This window comes from Bos indicus, chromosome 7 (assembly GCF_029378745.1).
Source record: "Bos indicus isolate NIAB-ARS_2022 breed Sahiwal x Tharparkar chromosome 7, NIAB-ARS_B.indTharparkar_mat_pri_1.0, whole genome shotgun sequence".
Classification (NCBI taxonomy): Eukaryota; Metazoa; Chordata; class Mammalia; order Artiodactyla; family Bovidae; genus Bos; species Bos indicus.
The window spans coordinates 31,571,932-31,590,812 of record NC_091766.1 but is presented as its reverse complement, the minus strand read 5'-3'; the positions used below and the strand labels follow the sequence as shown (position 1 = coordinate 31,590,812).

Here is an 18,881-nt window from a genome sequence, read left to right as displayed (position 1 = left end):
TTATTGCTTTGGACCAGGTGAGAGGTGTTGGTGATTTGGTCAAAGGAAGTAAGTAGAAATGGTGATTAGTGACTGGTTCTGGATAGATTTTGCAGATGAAATCACAGGATTTGCTGAAGGATTTATTGTGAGCTGTGAAAAAAGGAGAAACGTAATGGAAGAATCATGAGTTTTAACCCTTAACCAACAGAAAAATTAAACTTATATCTAATAAGATGGGAAAAGGTTTAAAGTTTCAGGAGAAAATCACAGAATTTTCTTTTAACATGTCAAGTAGGTAGTTGGATATATGAGTCTGGAGATCAAGTTAGAGCTTGAGGTAGAAATTTGGAAGTTTCAACCACAGATAATATTTATTTAAAGTAGTCTGAACTATGAATTTTCTCAATGAATAAATACTATGTATGTGTGTGTCTGTATGTTTGTGTATGTGTGTACACATACACACACACACACATATCATTATATGTATATAATCCCATTCGGTCATCATCAAACATCTACAAAGTGTTGGCTATAAGCCAGGCACTGGTGAAAAGTTCTGAGAATGAAATAGTGGTATTAGTCATTCAACATAAAAATATATAGTATTTGGTAACTTTAGGTCTCTAGTAAATGGAACTTCAGGCGTTATATTAGTCATGGATTATCACCCAGCTTAGTACTAATATGTTACTTGATTCGTTCATGTTATTTTAGTATTCTATACTAGATTTTTAAACTCTTTGACTGCAGGATCTATATTACATTTTTTAAAATATCACACATGATGCCTACCACAATTCTGGAACAATATTAATTACTCAAAGAATATTTGTTAATTGATTACATAATTATAACTGTGAAGAACAGTAGTATTTTTTTCAGCATGTTATCTTTAGAATGCATTATATAGGTGAGTTACCTAGTTAGAATATTAACAAATTTCTGTTCCCTAACTCTTAACTTTTAAAAATTATGAGTTGCATTTTATTCACTTCTTAGTAATGTTAGTTTTTATTCCCATGTGTTTATTATTTCAATTTGCAGCCTGATTCGACTGCTGCTGAAAGAGCAATTGCTAGACTAGCAGTGCACCCTCTTCTGAAGAAAAAAATAGATGTGCTGAAAGGTATGAATTAAATGACTTAAGCCATTTTCAGTAAATAATTTGAATAAATGGCCATTCATTTATTTACTTTTATGATTTTTTTTAACTTTTGAGGATCTTTTACATTATAAATGTCTTTTCAAATGCTTCCAAATGTAGGAAACAACCTGAAAATTTTTTTATATCTAAAAAATTGTGTTTTTTCTAAATTTTATAAATTCTTAAAATAGATAATACTCATGGTAATATTAAATACAACTGACTTTCTAAATATTTTGCTGTGCTTAGTCACTCAGTTGTGTCCAACTCTCCAACCCCATGGACTGTAGCCTGCCAGGTTCCTCTGTCCATGGAGATTCTCAAGGCAAGAATCCTGAAGTGGGTTGCTATGCCCTCCTCTAGAGGATCTTTCCAACCCAGGGATTGAACCCATGTCTCCCACATTGCAGGCAGATTTTTTTACCAACTGAGCCACCAAGCCCTTTCTAAATATTGATGTAATTCACATTATTACTTACCTTGCCATTCAGTCACATAATTTTTATTTATGTTTGTATATTATAAAATACAATGAAAGAACTAAATGCTTCTGACACAGATTAGAAGATAATTATTTTTATGCCTGAAAGCACAATTTATAGTACCCTGAAATTGTATTAATACATTATTGCTATAGAAATTAAAGTTGCAAAATTTTATTCATTTATATTCAGTGAAGTTTTTACTGTTTTTAACATCATATATGGAAGAATAAATTTAATTTTAGAGATTTAAAATGGATATCTCTGAGCATTTCATAAGTGTTGTGGTTTTCTAAAAGTTAATAGAGTTCTTTGTGAATTTGCACCTATTATATATATGTAATTTAAATTCCAATCATTCTGTTAAGTATTTCCAAATAATTTAAGAAATATGGTACTAAAACAGTGATGTTTTTTATTATTTGTTTCAGTGCTGAAACAAGTCATGTGCTGTTTCTCTTGCAGCTGCTGTCAAATCCTTTAAAGATGCAAGACAAAATGTTGTTGAAGTTAAGTCATCAAACAGTGCTTCAGAAGAAAATCATTCCAAGGACACTTTGTGTTCAAATGATGATGCCAGCAAGTTACAGCATGAAGGAACTATTATCCGTGAACAAAAAGAGAAGGAAGCCAAAATATTGGCAAAGAAACCGATAAATAATTCAAAAGAAAAAATAGCCAAGATGGATCATGGACCCAAAGCAATGGATGTCCCAAATTCTCTATCAAAGCCTTCCGGAAAAGATTCTCCAGCTTCCTCAGCATCCCAGAAGACACCTTCTGACCCCAAAATGAAAGCATTAAGTAAAACCAAAAAAATGAAAGAGTCCAGTAGCTCACTTGATGTTGACAGTGATGGAGAAGAATTATATGAAGAAGAGAAGGAATATTTTGATGATAGCACAGAAGAAAGGTTTTACAAACAGTCTTCCATGTCTGAGGATAGTGATAGTGGTGATGACTTCTTCATTGGGAAAGTCAAACGGGCACGAAAGAAGGAAAGTAGTTGTCGTTTTTCAGATAAGGAACAAAACCCCCCCAAAAACTTGTTGCTTGAAGAAGGTATACTTGAAACCCATCAAAATTTACAAAATGATAAAAACAAGCCACGTACAGAGGCAAGGAGGTTTGAATCAGTGTTTTTCCAGTCTTTATCTGGATCTAAGAGCCTTGAAAGGTAAGAATATTTTTTCATTCTGAAATAATTATTAATTCTTAATTTGTGAAAGGTATGAAATAGCTACACACCCTGACATTGACATGGCTATCTCTCATACATAATTCTAGTTTGTACAGAATTTGTCTTTAGACTTGGCCGTCTCCAACTTTATATTGGAGTAATATATTCAAATATACGTATGATAAAGCCAAATTCTTCCAGCCTCATCAGAAAATGAGATAGATAAATAATTTATCTAATTTAATATCTAGCTAATTTAAGTTTATTCCTTCACTTATTGAAGTTTTGAAACTTTTGAGTTAACTTTTGGTGAAAACTTTTGAAAATGTCTCATGTATTTCACTTTCTAAACAGAACTTTCTGAAAAGACTGGTGAATTTTTGTTTTGTTTTGTTTTTTCTCTTGTTGACCTAGAGCATTATTGTAAAACAATTGTTTTATACATTTTCCTGTTTCAGTATATAAGGCTGCTTGCTTGCCCTAACACCAAGTATCTCCAGACTGCTTTCTATTTGGTGGTGCTTATACTAGGTGGTCATCCTTATCCCTTCTGTAATCACTGCTTTTTTCAGCTGTTTTGTTGTAAATCAATAGGTTTAATTTCATTTGTAATTCTAATGTTAGGCGGTATCTTTACATTTTAGAATAAAAATCATGGTTAGCTATCTTCTTCAGTAAACTTTTTCTATAATAAATAGGTTAGGCATAATTTTTAATAAAACAAAAAAAGTGATGTTGAAATTTTCCCAGAAAGTAAGAGTATGGAAAAGACACATAAACCATCTTTGAAGCCTTGAAAATTATTAAATTAGTCCTTGTAGCTCCCAACTCTGCCTTCGAAAGATTTATTTTTTTTCCTCACTTGAAAATTACACACCACTATCCCTTTCTTTTCCCCAATATTGTTAACTTACTTTTTGTTACATGTGATTCATTGTTCCAGTAAGAAAATTTTTGAAATTCTTTGTCTAGATAGTTCTCAAGCATCCAAGGTAACCAAGACAGGATATTTTATAGCCAAAAGTCACGATAAGGATGTTGAGAGAAAGATTCCTACATACTTCTGTAGTGATACTGTGCTCAGTCGCTCAGTCACGTCTGACTCTGTGACCCTATGGACTGTAGCCCATCGGCATCCCCTGTCCATGGGATTCTCCAGGCAAGAATACTAAACGGGGCTGCTAATCCCTACTCCAGAGGATCTTCCAACCCAAGGATCAAATGCATTTCTCTTGCATCTCCTGCATTGGCAGGTGGATTCTTCACCACCTTTACTAGTGCCATCTAGGAAGCCCATAGTGATATTGGGATCTAACAAACCTTTGATGTAGCTAAAACATGGGGTTTTCATAATTTTTTAATTGTTTCTAGTGGGGGAGGTAAAGGAGCATGATAGTTTTTAAAGTGAGTTTTATCAACATTCTTATTATGTTGTCTTCTTAAAGTCAGAAGATTTGTTTCAATATTAAATATCCTAATGGTGTTTTTCTTCTTTTAGAAATCACAGAGAACAGGTTCCAAGAAGCAAAACCATGGGTATGTACTAATAACTACCTGACTTCCACATACAGTTGAGCAGTTCCTTTCCAAAGAGGAAAGAAGAAAAACTCTGGTTGCTTACTTGTTATTTAGTCATGAAGTCGTGTCTGAGACTTTTCTGTCTGAGTCTTTTGTGACCCCGTGGACTGTAGCCTGCCAGGCTCCTCTGTCCATGGGATTTCCCAGGCAAGAATACTGGAGTGGGTTGCCGTTTCCTTCTCGAGGGGATCTTCCCGAGCCAGGGACTGAACCTGTGTCTCCTGATTCTTAACCACTGAGCCACCAGAGAAGCCTGGTTGCTTAGTAGTCTGAATAAATTCTGTGCCCACAGAAATGAAAATAGAGCATCTTGTAATTATCAGTATAGTTTTTTGTTTTTTTATATTAGGTGGTTTTTTTAACTCTCTATGTTCTGCCAGTAGGAAAGATACAGACAGAACTTATCAGTAATATTGAGTCTGTTTGATTTCAGTTCAGTTCAGTCACTTAGTCAAGTCTGACTCTTTGCGGCCCCATGGACTGCAGCACCCCAGGCCTCCCTGTCCATCAGCAACTTCCCGGAGTTTACTCAAACTCATGTCCATTGAGTTGGTGATGCCATCCAATCATCTCATCCTCTGTCATCCCCTGCTCCCGCCTTCAATCTTTCCCAGCATCAGGGTCTTTTCTAATGAGTCAGTTCTTTGCATCAGGTAGCCAAAGTATTGGAGTTTCACCTTCAGCAACAGTCTTTCCAATAAATATTCAAGACTGATTTCTTTTAAGATGGACTGGATCTCCTTACAGTCCAAGGGACTCTCAAGAGTCTTTGCCAACACCACAGTTGAAAAGTGTCAATTCTTCAGCACTCAGCTTTCTTTATAGTCCAACTCTAACAACCATACATGATGACTGGAAGAACCATCGCTTTGAATATATGGACCTTTATTGGCAAAGTAATGTCTCTGCTTTTTAATACGCTGTCTAGGTTGGTCATAGCTTTTCTTCCAAGGAGCAAGTGAAGTAAAGTGAAGTCACTCAGTCATGTCTGACTCTTTGCGACCCCATGGACTGTAGCCCACCAGGCTTCTCCACCCATGGGATTATCCAGGCAAGAGTACTGGAGTGGGTTGCCATTTCCTTGGGGATCTTCCTGACCCAGGAATCGAACCCAGGTCTCCTGCATTGTAGGCAGACGCTTTTGCAAGCGTCTTTTAATTTCATGGCTGCAGTCACCATCTGCAGTGATTTTGGAACCCCCAAAATAAACTCTCTTGCTGTTTCCATTGTTTCCCCATCTATTTGCCATGAAGTGATGGGACCAGATGCCATGATGTTCGTTTTCTGAATGTTGAGCTTTAAGCCAACTTTTTCACTCTTCTGTTTCACTTTCATCAAGAGGCTTTTTAGTTCTTCTTCACTTTCTGCCATAAGGGTGGTGTCACCTGCATATCTGAGGTTATTGATACTTCTCCCCGCAATCTTGATTCCAGCTTGTGCTTCATCCAGCCTAGCATTTCACATGATGTACTCTGCCTATGAGTTGAAATACTAGGGTGACAATATACAGCCTTGACGTACTCCTTTCCTGATTTGTAGCCAGTCTGGGGAAACAGTGGAAACACTGTCAGACTTTATTTTTGGGGGCTCCAAAATCACTGCAGATGGTGACTGCAGCCATGAAATTAAAAGATGCTTACTCCTTGGAAGGAAAGTTATAACCAACCTAGATAGCATATTCAACAGCAGAGACATTACTTTGCCAACAAAGGTCCGTCTAGTCAAGGCTATGGTTTTTCCAGTGGTCATGTATGGATGTGAGAGTTGGACTGTGAAGAAGGCTGAGCGCCAAAGAATTGATGCTTTTGAACTGTGGTGTTGGAGAACAGAAGACTCTTGAGAGTCCCTTGGACTGCAAGGAGATCCAACCAGTCCATTCTGAAGGAGATCAGCCCTGGGATTTCTTTGGAGGGAATGATGCTGAAGCTGAAACTCCAGTACTTTGGCCACCTCATGCGAAGAGCTGACTCATTGGAAAAGACTCTGATGCTGGGAGGGATTGGGGGCAGGAGAAGGGGACGACAGAGGATGAGATTGCTGGATGGCATCACTGACTCGATGGACGTGGGTCTGGGTGGACTCCGGGAGTTGGTGATGGACAGAGAGGCCTGGAGTGCTGCGATTCATGGGGTCACGAAGAGTCGGAAACCACTGAGCGACTGAACTGACTGACTGACTGTTGTTCCATGTCCATTTCTAACAGTTGCTTCTTGACCTGCATACAGATTTCTCAGGAGGCAGGCAAGCTGATCTGGTATTCCCATCTCTTGAAGAATTTTCCACAGTTTGTTGTGATCCACACAGTCAGGCTTTAGTGTAGTCAATAAAGCAGATGTTTTTCTGGAATTCATTGGTTTTGTCATGATCCGATGGATGTTGGCAGTTTGATCTCTGATTCCTCTGCCTTTTCTAAAACCAGCTTGAACATCTGGAAGTTCATGGTTCACGTATTGCTGAAGCCTGGCTTGAAGAATTTTGAGCGTTACTTTACTAGCATGTGAGATGAGTGCAATTGTGCGGTAGTTTGAGCATTCTTTGTCATTGCCTTTCTTTGGGATTGGAATGAAAACTGACCTTTTCCAGTCTTGTGACCATTGCTGAGTTTTCCAAACTTGCTGACATATTGAGTGCAGCACTTCCACAGCATCATCTTTTAGGATTTGAAATAGCTCAACTGGAATTCCATCACCTCCACTAGCTTTGTTCGTAGTGATGTTTCCTAAGGCCCACTTGATTTCGCATTCCAGGATATCTGGGTCTCGGTCAATGATCACACCATTGCGGTTATCTGGGTCATGAAGATTTTTTTTGTACAGTTCTTCTGTGTATTCTTGCCACCTCTTCTTTAGTATCTTGTGCTTCTGTTAGGTCCATACTGTTTCTGTCCTTTATTGTGCCCATCTTTGCATGAAATGTTCCCTTGGTATCTTTAATTTTCTTGATGAGATCTCTAGCCTTTTCCATTCTGTTGTTTTCCTCTATTTCTTTGCATGAATCACTGAGGATGGTTTTCTTATCTCTCCATGCTATTCTTTGGAGCTCTGGCTTCAAATAGGTATATCTTTCCTTTTCTCCTTTGCCTTCTGCTTCTCTTCTTTGCATTCATGAGAGAGCCATACCTTTACTCTTAGCTCTGCTACAGGGCTACATCTCTGTAGGTCATTACTGCTTAAAATCTTTCTCAGTCTTATCTCTCACAGTTTGGAGTCCAAAGGCTTTTCTAAACCTTAAATGCCCAATATCTGTACCCTCTTTTCCTTTTTGTATCTGCCTGTGAACTGGCCAGTTTTTTTTGAACTGTTCTCTTTTTCTTTTTAGTACTTTGCCAAAGAGCCATCAGTACACTAATCTTTTTATTCTTTCCAGACACTTAACCTTGTGCTGCAGTTCCATAAGCATGTAGCCTGCTTCCCAAGTTTTAACTAACAACAGTTTTACTTTTTCCTAACACATAGGATACTCACTAACAAATAGGATACTCACACATAGGATGCTCACTTGTGACACATAGGATACTCACTTGCAGCCTTAGATATCATTTCCTTACTACCTACTGCTGCTGCTGCTGCTAAGTCACTTCAGTCGTGTCTGACTCTGTGCGACCCCATAGACAGCAGCCCACCAGGCTCCCCCATCCCTGGGATTCTCCAGGCAAGAACACTGGAGTGGGTTGCCATTTCCTTCTCCAATGCATGAAAGTGAAAAGTGAAAGTGAAGTCGCTCGTCATGTCCGACTCTTAGCGACCCCATGGACTGCAGCCCACCAGGCTCCTCCATCCATGGGATTTTCCAGGCAAGAGTACTGGAGTGGGGTGCCATACTACCTACTACAGAACTGCAAAACCCATGCCACATTTTTATGTTATTTTAATGACTGTATAAAGTCATTGGGAAATACGTGGCCTTATATTCACAAATACGGAATAGCTGCAAATTAAAAAATTCCCACATCTTCCTAATGAGAAGGCATAAGTAGAACGTGTTTTTGTTTCTACTTAGCTTATAAATTTATGATATTTAATTTATCCATTTATTTTCACATCCAAGTATGCCTTACATAGTTATTAAAATACATACCAGTTTAGAAATACTATCTTATTCAAATTTTAAGTTACATGAAATGGTTTCATTTAACATTTTCATTCTTCACTCTTTATCACTATAGGCACTCTTGGAGTATTATAACAGATTTCTAGAGCACATGTGATTTGTACAAGATATGGGATGTTTTGAATCTGTGTGCAGTGATCTTTGGAAATTTATCCCAATTGTACACTTGTTTCAATAACATTATGACACTTTTTAAGATCTTTAAAAGGCTTCTTGACAATGATGGCTAACTAGCAGTGGAGAAATTATGCACCCCTAGGACTGATTAATAAATCGGTATTAAATTTTTTGCCTTGTCTTTCTGATCCTATAAATGTGCATTGATTCAGTCCATCCAGGCCCGTATGTCTCCCAGTACTTTGTTCAAAATAATGTAATAGAAGTTTCTCATAATGAAAGAGGTAAGAGCTAGATTACAAATTGCCACCCTCATATTTGGTGGATAACTTATATTATGGTCAAAAAGAACAGTGTCTTAAATTTGAGTAGATATAGCAGTTACCTTGCAGTCACAAATTTTTTGTTCAGTAACAGAAGGGAGTGGAATCAATTAATAGCCCTTTAAACAGCTCACTTATCCACACTGTTGAATTCAATATTTTAGTTAAAACATGTGAGTTTTCTGGCTGCATTGCTCCACACACAGATATCATATGCCAATGAATCATATTCCTTTAAAAATACAAAATACTCCACTTTTAAAATTTTGTTTCCTTATGTGTTGTCTGGACTGTTTCCTTAATGTCAATGTAAAAAGATAGAACAGCATATACTAGGAGGCATGCAACAAACATTTATTGACAACAGAAAGCATGTGTCCCAAAATCACTGGCCATATGTGTATTTCAAGTTCAAAGTTTCCAGTAGGGCTTAGATTTTTTAACAGTATGAGGTATTCTACGTAAGTAAAACTAAATTTCTTCCTTAAATACTGGTTTGAGAAGATAAAATGTTTTTGTCTTCTATGCTATTTATGTGTAGACTTAGTTTTCATTAATTTTGTTTTCTCCTACAGATTTTCAGCACATTGAACCTCAGAACAAGAATCAGTTTAATAAGAAAGCACAAAGAGGATTTGAAAATACAAAACAGAAATCACAGCTGCCTCTTCATCCTTCATGGGAAGCAAGCCGGCGGCGAAAAGAACAGCAATCCAAAATTGCTGTGTTTCAGGGGAAAAAAATTACTTTTGATGATTGATCAGTACTATATTTTTGTTAACTTCTCTGTCTAAATTTGATTTTCTTCTTATTTTTTAAACTAGCTCATTATTAAAATATATATTTAAGTAAGTCTCTGAATGGGTTATAGAAATGAGTTGATTTTGTCTTTATTTTTTTACGTGTGTTCATGTACGTTTAAGCTTCTGTTGATCAAGTATATACTTAATTTTAAATATGTCTAGACTGCTGTCCCTCTATAAAAGAATTTTGAGATGATAGCTATCTCACATTTTCTCATTTGGTTTTATCACGAAGTGTATTTCACTAGGTCAGCTCTGTGTTTCGTTACTTTGAAAATAAATGTTGAGTGATATTTAAAATAATAATGCAAAAATATGAGGAAAGTGTAGCTATTTAAAACAGACTATTTTTACTGGAAGATACTCTTGTTAGCAAAACTAAGATGATAACTTTTATTATGGGTATACAGATAATAAGTTATATAAGTAAATATTAGTTTTTATTATAGTTTTAATTATTTGTAATTTTTTAGTTTTTGACTGTTTAAAATAGTTTCCAAGGAAATTTTTGGATTTCTGAATTATGTTTAGTTATTTGGGCAGCATTCATGTTCAAATGTTGCAACCAACCAAAAATTGGTTTTACTGCATATAAAATTTGTGTAAAATCATAAATATATAACATACTAGACATGTGTTCTTTATAGAAACAGTTTTTGAGGAATCATAGGTTTGGAATTTACAAGAGCAAATTCTGAAGGAGATATAATTACAGAAGCATTTTCACTGATAGCTAAGCAGAGGTTATAACTCACTGAAGATGGGACTGCTTTATATTTCATAGTACTGTTATTTAAAGGGAAAACAGAATTTTAAAAATCCCTTCAAATGTTTCACTTCTTGCTACTGGGAGAAATTCAAGTTCTTGGTTAACTAAGTAATGCTAACTAAATTCTATGTTTTTATGCATTGATCCTATTAATGATGAAATAAAGCTTTCTGGTGGTAGGAATTCAGGAACTCTGGAAAGTCATTTTTATCTTTTTCAAATGCTTAAAGAGTTTAGATAACTAAAGCAGTAGAATTCAAGAGGTTATACGGAAATAAAATTATTTTTGCTGTGTTAAATGCAAAATTTGTTTTTTCTTTTAAGTTTGTTTACAGTTACATACAAAATTATGTCACATTGAAATTAATTTGAATTGAAAGTTTAATTATGAAAAACGACTCTAAGAAAGTTGAAAAATAATGTTTCTGTCCCTACCCAGATTTAGCTAAACCATGAGGTTGAGCGCACTATTCATCGACCCAACACTTCTAACCCTAACTTCAAGGAGTTAGGGTTTGACTACAAAGTTAGAAGAAAGAAGCCACACAAGACTGCTCACTTCTGACACCAACTGCAGGTTTGAAAATTGCAGGGGAGGGCTCCCCAAATACTGTCAGATTCAAACATGTGCTTGCAGAACTCACTAAAACCTATTATATTCCTAGTTACAGTTCATTATACAGTTCAGTGACTGAACAACAACAGATAGTTCATTACAAGTAAAGAGTACAGATTATAACCAGCCAAGGGAAGAGATGCATAGGGCAAAGTCCATGAGGGTTCTAAAAGCAATGTTTCTGTTGTCCTCAAGTTGCATTACCATCGTTGCATCAATATGTACAGTGTTGCCAATCTGAAAAGCTCACTGGAGTTTTAGTGTCCAGAGTTTTTATTGTATCTTTCATATATAGACATGCTCAGTTGATTGCCCATGTGATGGTTTCAGATAGATTGATAATATCATATGACCCGAAGGCTCATCCTAAATGAGGTCTTTTGTAGTGCAGCCAACCCCTGCTCTAAACAAGGACACTCCTATCAGGTATGACATAGAGTGCCTCAAGAAACTGAAGGCAAAGGCCATTTCTCTCTTTGGGCAAGGCCAGGTTCTTTACTGCACAGCATCCGTCACCCGAATTCCCCCAATATTAACATTTTTCTGTATCTACTTTATCTTTGGCTCTCATACTCCCTTCTCTCCTCCTTTTTTCCTCCCTTTTCCCCTTTCTCTCCTTCCTTTTTTATAATCTTTATCCCTTCATCTCTCTTTTCCTCATTTTATCCCTGTCTCCCTCTCCATCTGCTCTCTTCCTCTCATCCTTTTACCATTTCTTCTTTTTCTCTATGCTGTTTACAGCCTCTCTCTAAAAACAAAGTCATTCTTTGTTCTTTTGTATTACCACACTTCAGTTATCAAATGTTAAGATTTTGCCAATTGTCCCAGTGTCTTTTTATGGCAACAGAAAAATCCAGCATCAAGCCTTACATCCAGTTGTCACCTTACATTCAGTTATCTCTCTTTGGTTGGAAAAAGTACCTCAGTCTGTCTTAAGATTTCATGACATTGACCTTTTTCAAAAATGCACATCAGTTATTTTGCAGTGTGCTTTTATTTGGGCTTGTCTAATATTCACATTTTCATGTTCAAGTTATGTACTTTTGGCAGGAATGTTGCAGAAAGAATGTTGCATTTGTCCTGTTGCATCATATCTGAGGTTAGGTGATGATGTTGATATGGCTGGGCCTTTACTGGTGATATTAACTCTGCTTACTTGTTTTAAGTGGTATTTATATGGTTTTTCCACTGCAGGATTACTATTTTCTCTTTGTCATGAATAATTATCTTATGGGGAGATACTTTGAGACTGTGTGAAACTGTCTTGAAACTTTCATGCACTAGTTTTAACATTCATTCATAATTCTTAACCTGAAATAATTATTGCTATAGTGGTTTAAATTATGATTTTTTTTATTTCACTGTTTTTCTATACTTACTAGATGGCTTTTTAGAATAAGGGAGAATCTTACATTTTTTTCCTGTTAGTTGAGCTTTTAAATGTATTTCAGTATTATCTCATGGGTACTTTTCTCCTTTTCTATTATTTTTTTATTAATTGGCTATTTTTTATTCATTTTATCGATCATTGGATTATAAGATTTATTATAGTATACATCTCAAGTAGTATTTATACTACTTTACATACCATCCAAACACCTTACTGTAGTAAATGTCACATTTCTCCCCAAGCTTTTGTACTATTGTTTATATACATTTTGCTTCTACATTTAACCCTGTAGTGCATTGTTATTGATTTTACTAAAATTTCTGTTTTTCTTTGTATCATGTTTATGATTTTCTCTACTTCCTGGAATATTAATAGCTGTTTTAATGATCTTGTCTGCAGTCATTCTCTTGGGGCAGTTTGTACCAACAAGGTATATTTGGCATTGCCTAGAGATACTTTGTGGAGAAGGCAATGGCACCCCACTCCAGTACTCTTGCCTGGAAAATCACATGGACGGAGGAGCCTGGTAGGCTGCAGTCCATGGGGCCGCTAAGAGTCGGACACGACTGAGCGACTTCACTTTCACTTTTCACTTTCATGCACTGGAGAAGGAAATGGCAACCCACTCCAGTGTTCTTGCCTGAAGAATCCCAGGGACAGGGCAGCCTGGTGGGCTGCTGTCTGGGGTCACACAGAGTCAGACACGACTGAGGTGACTTAGCAGCAGCAGCAGAGATACTTTGAGTGTCACATCTGGGAACAATGTTGCATCTAGTGGAGATAGGCCAGGGATGCTGCTAAATATTCTATTATATATGCAAGAAATAAGTACCACACCCAGAATTTCAGCAGTACCAAGGTTATGAAATCTTGGTCTGGGGCTCATTTGGTGCCACTGTTGAGGCATTACCATTCTAAGAACTCTGCCTAATTCTTTGTCTCTTAGGAAATTTTTCTGTTGTGTCTGGTGAAAGCAGACTGTATCTGGACCTATGTTAGGATGTTTCCACTAATTCTTGTCTAGTGACTTTTTTCCCCTGGCCCTGTTAGATTCTTTATATACTTTATGCAGATCGGTCTAATATGATTGATTTCAGGGAATCATTGTATAGACCTCCAGAGCGCTTCCTCCTCTCTGTGCATCTCTTTCCTCTTTTTTTTGCCTCACAAATTCTAGTCACATAAACCTACCTAAACTTTGAACTGTCTCCTAAGTAAAGCTATTGCGCTATTTTGATGTCCCTTCCTCTTGCATTATAATTTGGAAACTCTTCAACCAGTGAGCTGTGCACTTAGAGCACTCATTTGTGTTTTCTCTCAGGTATTAATATCCTGTACTGCTCTTTGTCCATTGCCTGAAACCTTTGTTTCACATCTGTTTTGTCCAGTTTTCTAGTTTAATATAGAAAAATAAATCTAATTCCTGTTATTTTGTAATGGTAGGAAATAGAAGTTCTTTATATCGATGCTTGGTTTATCCTTACTTTGCTTAGTGGAAGCCCCTTCAAGTTGTTTCCTGTGTTTTTTTGGCATGTAAGTCCTTTCTGTAGTAGTGAGGAAGGTGGTTTCTTAGTTTCCACAATATATTTATTTTCTCAGCCCCAGAGTACACAGAAGTTCAGTTCAAAATTGCTGGTTGATACCTCTGCAAAACACAAGTATATTTGGCTAAATAAATTAGCCAAACTAATTTATGTTTGAAGTTCTTTTTTCTTTAGCCTGAGGGCATATGGTTTCAAAACTAAGTTTGCAAGTTATCTGGGATATTGTTAGCAAAAATGGCTGACTAAGGACATCCAAGAATTACCTTTCTCCTCTAAAAGCAGTGGAGAAAGCTGTTCATAGTGTCAAAATTGACGTTTTCAGAACTGCAGAATTAACCAAAAGTTTACTAAGGGTTGTTATTTATTAAAAATGGCTGAAACTTGATAGAGTATCTTTGTGACATTTTAACTTGCTCTATTCTCATTCCCCACTCCCCAAGTCCATGGTGTCTTGAAAATCAGCAGCCCACAATCATGATGAAAACCTGCAGCCTGACAGATACTGGAGGAGCCAGAAGAAGGTTGGAACTTTTTCAGAACTTTTTCAAATTCCCTGAGAATTATCTTTATTTGACCAGTAAGGTAGTTCACTGGAACACCCCATGGCAATTCTGTCTTTAACTAACTTGGCTAAGAGCTTGCCCAATGTGAAAAGCCTTTTTTCTGAGATCACTTTTTGAAATCAGTTAGAGGCAATTGTTTAACATCACAATTTCCCAAGGCAGTGAATAAGTTGGGAAAGACAGAAGTTAATCAAACAGTTTAAAAGGAAATCTGGAAAATTCACTGTCCTTGGGAACTTTGATAAGTTTTGACATATTTCCTGGAATTAAGAAAGTCATATGAATGACAGGATTATGTGCATGTTCAGGAAAGTGTTGAGAAGGCCCTAAACCCTCACTTCTGGTTGACTTTGGGAGTTCTACATAAGCGGGAAGTGATGGCTAGTGTGGAATTGTCAACTTCCTGGCCAAGTGTTGAAGGTGTACCCCAACACAGGCTCTCAACAAAGTTAGTGAAGTATCAATTCCAGGCATTAAAGGAATCTTTGTCCAGTTATTAGCATACCACTAAGCAAATGAAGCAGAGACTTTAGTGGCCATATACAACAAAGAATACAGATTTCACAAAAATAGTTAAGAAAAGTCACTAGACAAACAGCAACAAAAAATAGCAACAACAAACCCTAAGGAGAAGAGAATATCTGATTTTTAGAGTTGCAACATACATTGTTATTTAAAATGTCTAGTTTTCAACAGAATGTTGTAACACATACACAGCATATGGCTCATATACAAGGAGAAAAAAAACAGTCTATACAAACTGTCCCAAATAGGCCCAGACTTTGAATTTATTTGATAAAAACTTTAAATAGGCTATTTTAAATGTGAACAAAAGGAAACAATACTAAAAGTCTAAGAGAAAGTTTGAGAACTATTCTTATCAAATAGAGAATATAAGTAATGAGATAGAAATTATAAAGAAGAAAGAAAAAATTTTAGAAATTGAAAAATACATAACTGAAACAAAAATGTCAACACACGGGTTCGACAGTACATTTGAGCAGTTAGGAAGGATTGACTGAAGCTCACAATTCATCAGTTGAAAATAAATAATGAAAGTTAGTAGACTCTTGAAGATCCATGGGGATACCATCAAGTGTGTTAATATAGGCATAATGAGAGTCTAATATGACCCCACATTTCCAGTATAGTGGTGTACCCCCAAGAGAATTGAAAACATATTTAAAGGAAAAAAAATTGAATGCAAATGTTCACGGGAGCATTATTCATAATAGAGAAAAAGAGGAAAGAACCCAAATATCCATCCGTTGATGACTGGATAAATGGTATATACATGCAGTGGCATATTATTGAGTCATTAAAAAAGAATGGAGTATTGATACATATTGTGACATGGATGAATTAGAGTTCTGTTTATGTGAAATGTCTGGAATAGGTAAATCCATTGAGATCAAAAGTAGGTTAGTGGCTGAGAAGGGCTGAGGGGGAGAGGAATAGGGAGTGCCTGTTAATGGATGTGACATTTCTTTAAGGACTGGATGTGTTCTGAAATTGGATATTGTAGTGTTGGTTCCACAACTTTGTGAATATACAAAAATCCACTGAATTGTATGCTTTGTAAGGATGCATATTACTGTATGTGAATTATATCTCATTTTTTTAAAATAATAATAACATTTTACCTGGGTTAGTGTATTTTTTCCCCCACTCTTCTTCCTTCCATATAGTACTTCATTTGAAATGCATTTTAGTTCAAATATTTCTGATTGTATTTTATTTTAAGGATTATTTTCTATATCCTTGGTAATTGTATTTACTTTTTTCTTTATGTATGTGAAACGTTAATATTGTTCTGTATGTTAAGAGCTCCATAAAACAGTATACTCAGAGAAGTGGCAGCTCTGCTCTTCAAATTGTTTATTTCCGTTTCACCCCAAGCCCTCCCTCCCCATGTAGATAATCAGCCTCATTCATCCTTAGTGTATTCTTCCTGTGTTTTTATTTGCAGACTAATAAATGTTAATTTTTTATTTCCCCTTTCTTACATAAAAATTGAAATTTTCTAGATGCTTGTATAATCCTTGGTTTCTTCATTTAAAAAAGGAGTTCCCTGGTGGCTCAGACAGTAAAGCGTCTGTCTACAATGCAGGAGACCTGGGTTTGATCCCTGGGTTGGGAAGATTCCCTGGAGAAGGAGATGGCAACCCACTCCAGTACTCCTGCCTAGAAAAATTCCATGGACAGAGAAGCCTGGTATCCATGGGGTCGCAAAGAGTCGGACACAACTGAGCAACTTCACGTTCACGTTCTTCATTTAAAAATGTTGGGTTGGTCCAAAAGTTCATTTGTTTTTTTCCATAAGATGGCTCTTGTTAATGCTTAGTTGTCCTTAACATTGTTCAAAACAATTTTGTTAGATTATATTGTGACAGCTGTCATATCAGCATGCATTAAAAACTTATCAAAATTGGTGAATTTTTGTATAGCCATTTTAATATTGAAGATGGGGAAAGCAACATTTTTGGCATATTATGCTTTATTATTTCAAGAAAGGTGAAAACAACTAATATGTGAAAAAGATTTGTACAGTGTATGAAGAAGGTTCTGTGAATGATCAGACATGTCAAAAATGGTTTACAAAGTTTCATTCTGGACATTTTTCGCTGAAAAATCTTCCATGGTCTTCGGGTAGACCAGTTGAAGTGATAGCAATCAAATAGACATTAATTGAGAATAATCAATATTTTACCACACAGGAGATAGCCAACATACCCAGAATATCCAACTCAAGTGTTGAAAATAATTTGCACGAACTTGGCCAAGTTAATCTCTTTGACATTTGGGTTCCACATAAGTGAAAAAACCTTCTTGACTATATTTCTGCATGCAATTCTCTACCTCAAAGTAATGAAAATATTGTGTTTTTAAAACAAATTGTGATAAGTGATGAAAAGTGAATACTGTATAATGTTGTAGAACAGAAGAGATCCTGCGGCAAGCAAAATGAACCACCAACCACACCAAAGGCCAAACTTTATCCACAGAAGGTGATGTTGTGTATATGGTGTGATTGAAAGGGAGTCCTCTTATGAGCACCTTCTGGAAAACCAAATGATTATTTCCAACAAATATTGCTCCCAGTTAGACCAACTGAAAGCACTCAAAGAATAGTGTCTGGAATTAGTCAACAGAAAATGCATAATCAGCTTACCATAAGACTGCATATTTCTTTGATGACCAGATAAAAACTGTTAAAGCCTGGCTGGGAAGTTCTGATTCATCTACCATTTTCACCAGACATTGCACCTTCACATGTCCAGTTATTTCAGTCTTTACAAAATTCTCTTAATGCAAAAAGCTTCCGTTTCCTAGAAGACTGAAAAGGCACCTGGAATAGTTCTTTGCTCAAAAAGAGAGAAAGTTTTGGGATGATGGAATGACAAAGTTGCCTGAAAAATGCCAGAAGGTAGTGGAACAACATAGTGAATGTGTTGTTCAATAAAGTTCTTGGTGAAAATGAAAAATGTGTCTTATTTTTAGTTAAAAACCAAAGGCCAACCCAACATATTCTGTAAATCTCTACAGATCTGTCCATAGAGGTCTTCCTTCTTTAAAATAAAACTAGTGAATATAACAGAATAGAAATGGACACAGATATGGAGACCAGGCTAGTGGTTACCAAGGGGAGAGAGGTGGGGGAAGGGCAAGATAGGTGAAGGGGATTAAGAGGTTCAAACTGCTAGGAACAAAAAAGTATTGAGGATGTAGTGCACAGCACCTGGAGCATGGCCAGGTGTGTGAGAGGGGCTGTATCCACTGTTGCTTGCTCTGAAGACAGAGAAAGAATCACAACCTGAGGAAAGCTGGTGGCTTCTAGAAGCCTTCCGTTGACATCAAGAAGAAAATGGGAATCTCAGGCCTACCACCTCAAAAAACTGAATTCTGCTAACAACCTGAATGAGCCATGGGAAGGACCCTACCTGAGTGCCTCTAAAGAGGAACACAGCCCTGCTGAAACTCTGATTTTAGCCCACTGAGACCCATGTCAGACTTTAGAACTATTAGATTATGTTTATTTTTGTTTAAGCCATTACAGAATAGCAATAGCATCACACATCATTGAGTAGATCTATTTATTCACTCACTTATGTATGAGTCTTGGAGAAGGGAATAGCAACCCACTCCAGTATTCTTGCCTGGAGAATCCCATGGACAGAGGAGTCTGGCAGGCTCGTCCATGGGGTCGCAAGAGTCGGACACGACTTAGCAACTACACCACCACCACCACCATGTATGAGCCTTTGGTTATTTTTCAT

General features: G+C 36.6%; 1 protein-coding gene across 3 annotated transcripts in view; it reads left to right on the top strand.

Moving 5' to 3' along the window:
- The window catches only part of SRFBP1 (serum response factor binding protein 1), a 67,732-nt gene extending 50,692 nt beyond the window's left edge, over positions 1 to 17,040 (top strand). For 2 of the 3 annotated variants that reach the window (XM_019964657.2, XM_070793267.1), the window contains 4 exons: positions 1,030 to 1,111; positions 2,077 to 2,788; positions 4,290 to 4,327; positions 9,495 to 17,040. In XM_019964657.2, coding sequence (XP_019820216.2) covers positions 1,030 to 1,111; positions 2,077 to 2,788; positions 4,290 to 4,327; positions 9,495 to 9,679 — 1,017 coding nt within the window. In that variant the 3' untranslated portion in view covers positions 9,680 to 17,040. The remainder of the gene's footprint in view (positions 1 to 1,029; positions 1,112 to 2,076; positions 2,789 to 4,289; positions 4,328 to 9,494) is intronic. The other variant, XR_011567596.1, reaches the window with a different exon arrangement.
- Positions 17,041 to 18,881: the final 1,841 nt, after the last annotated feature.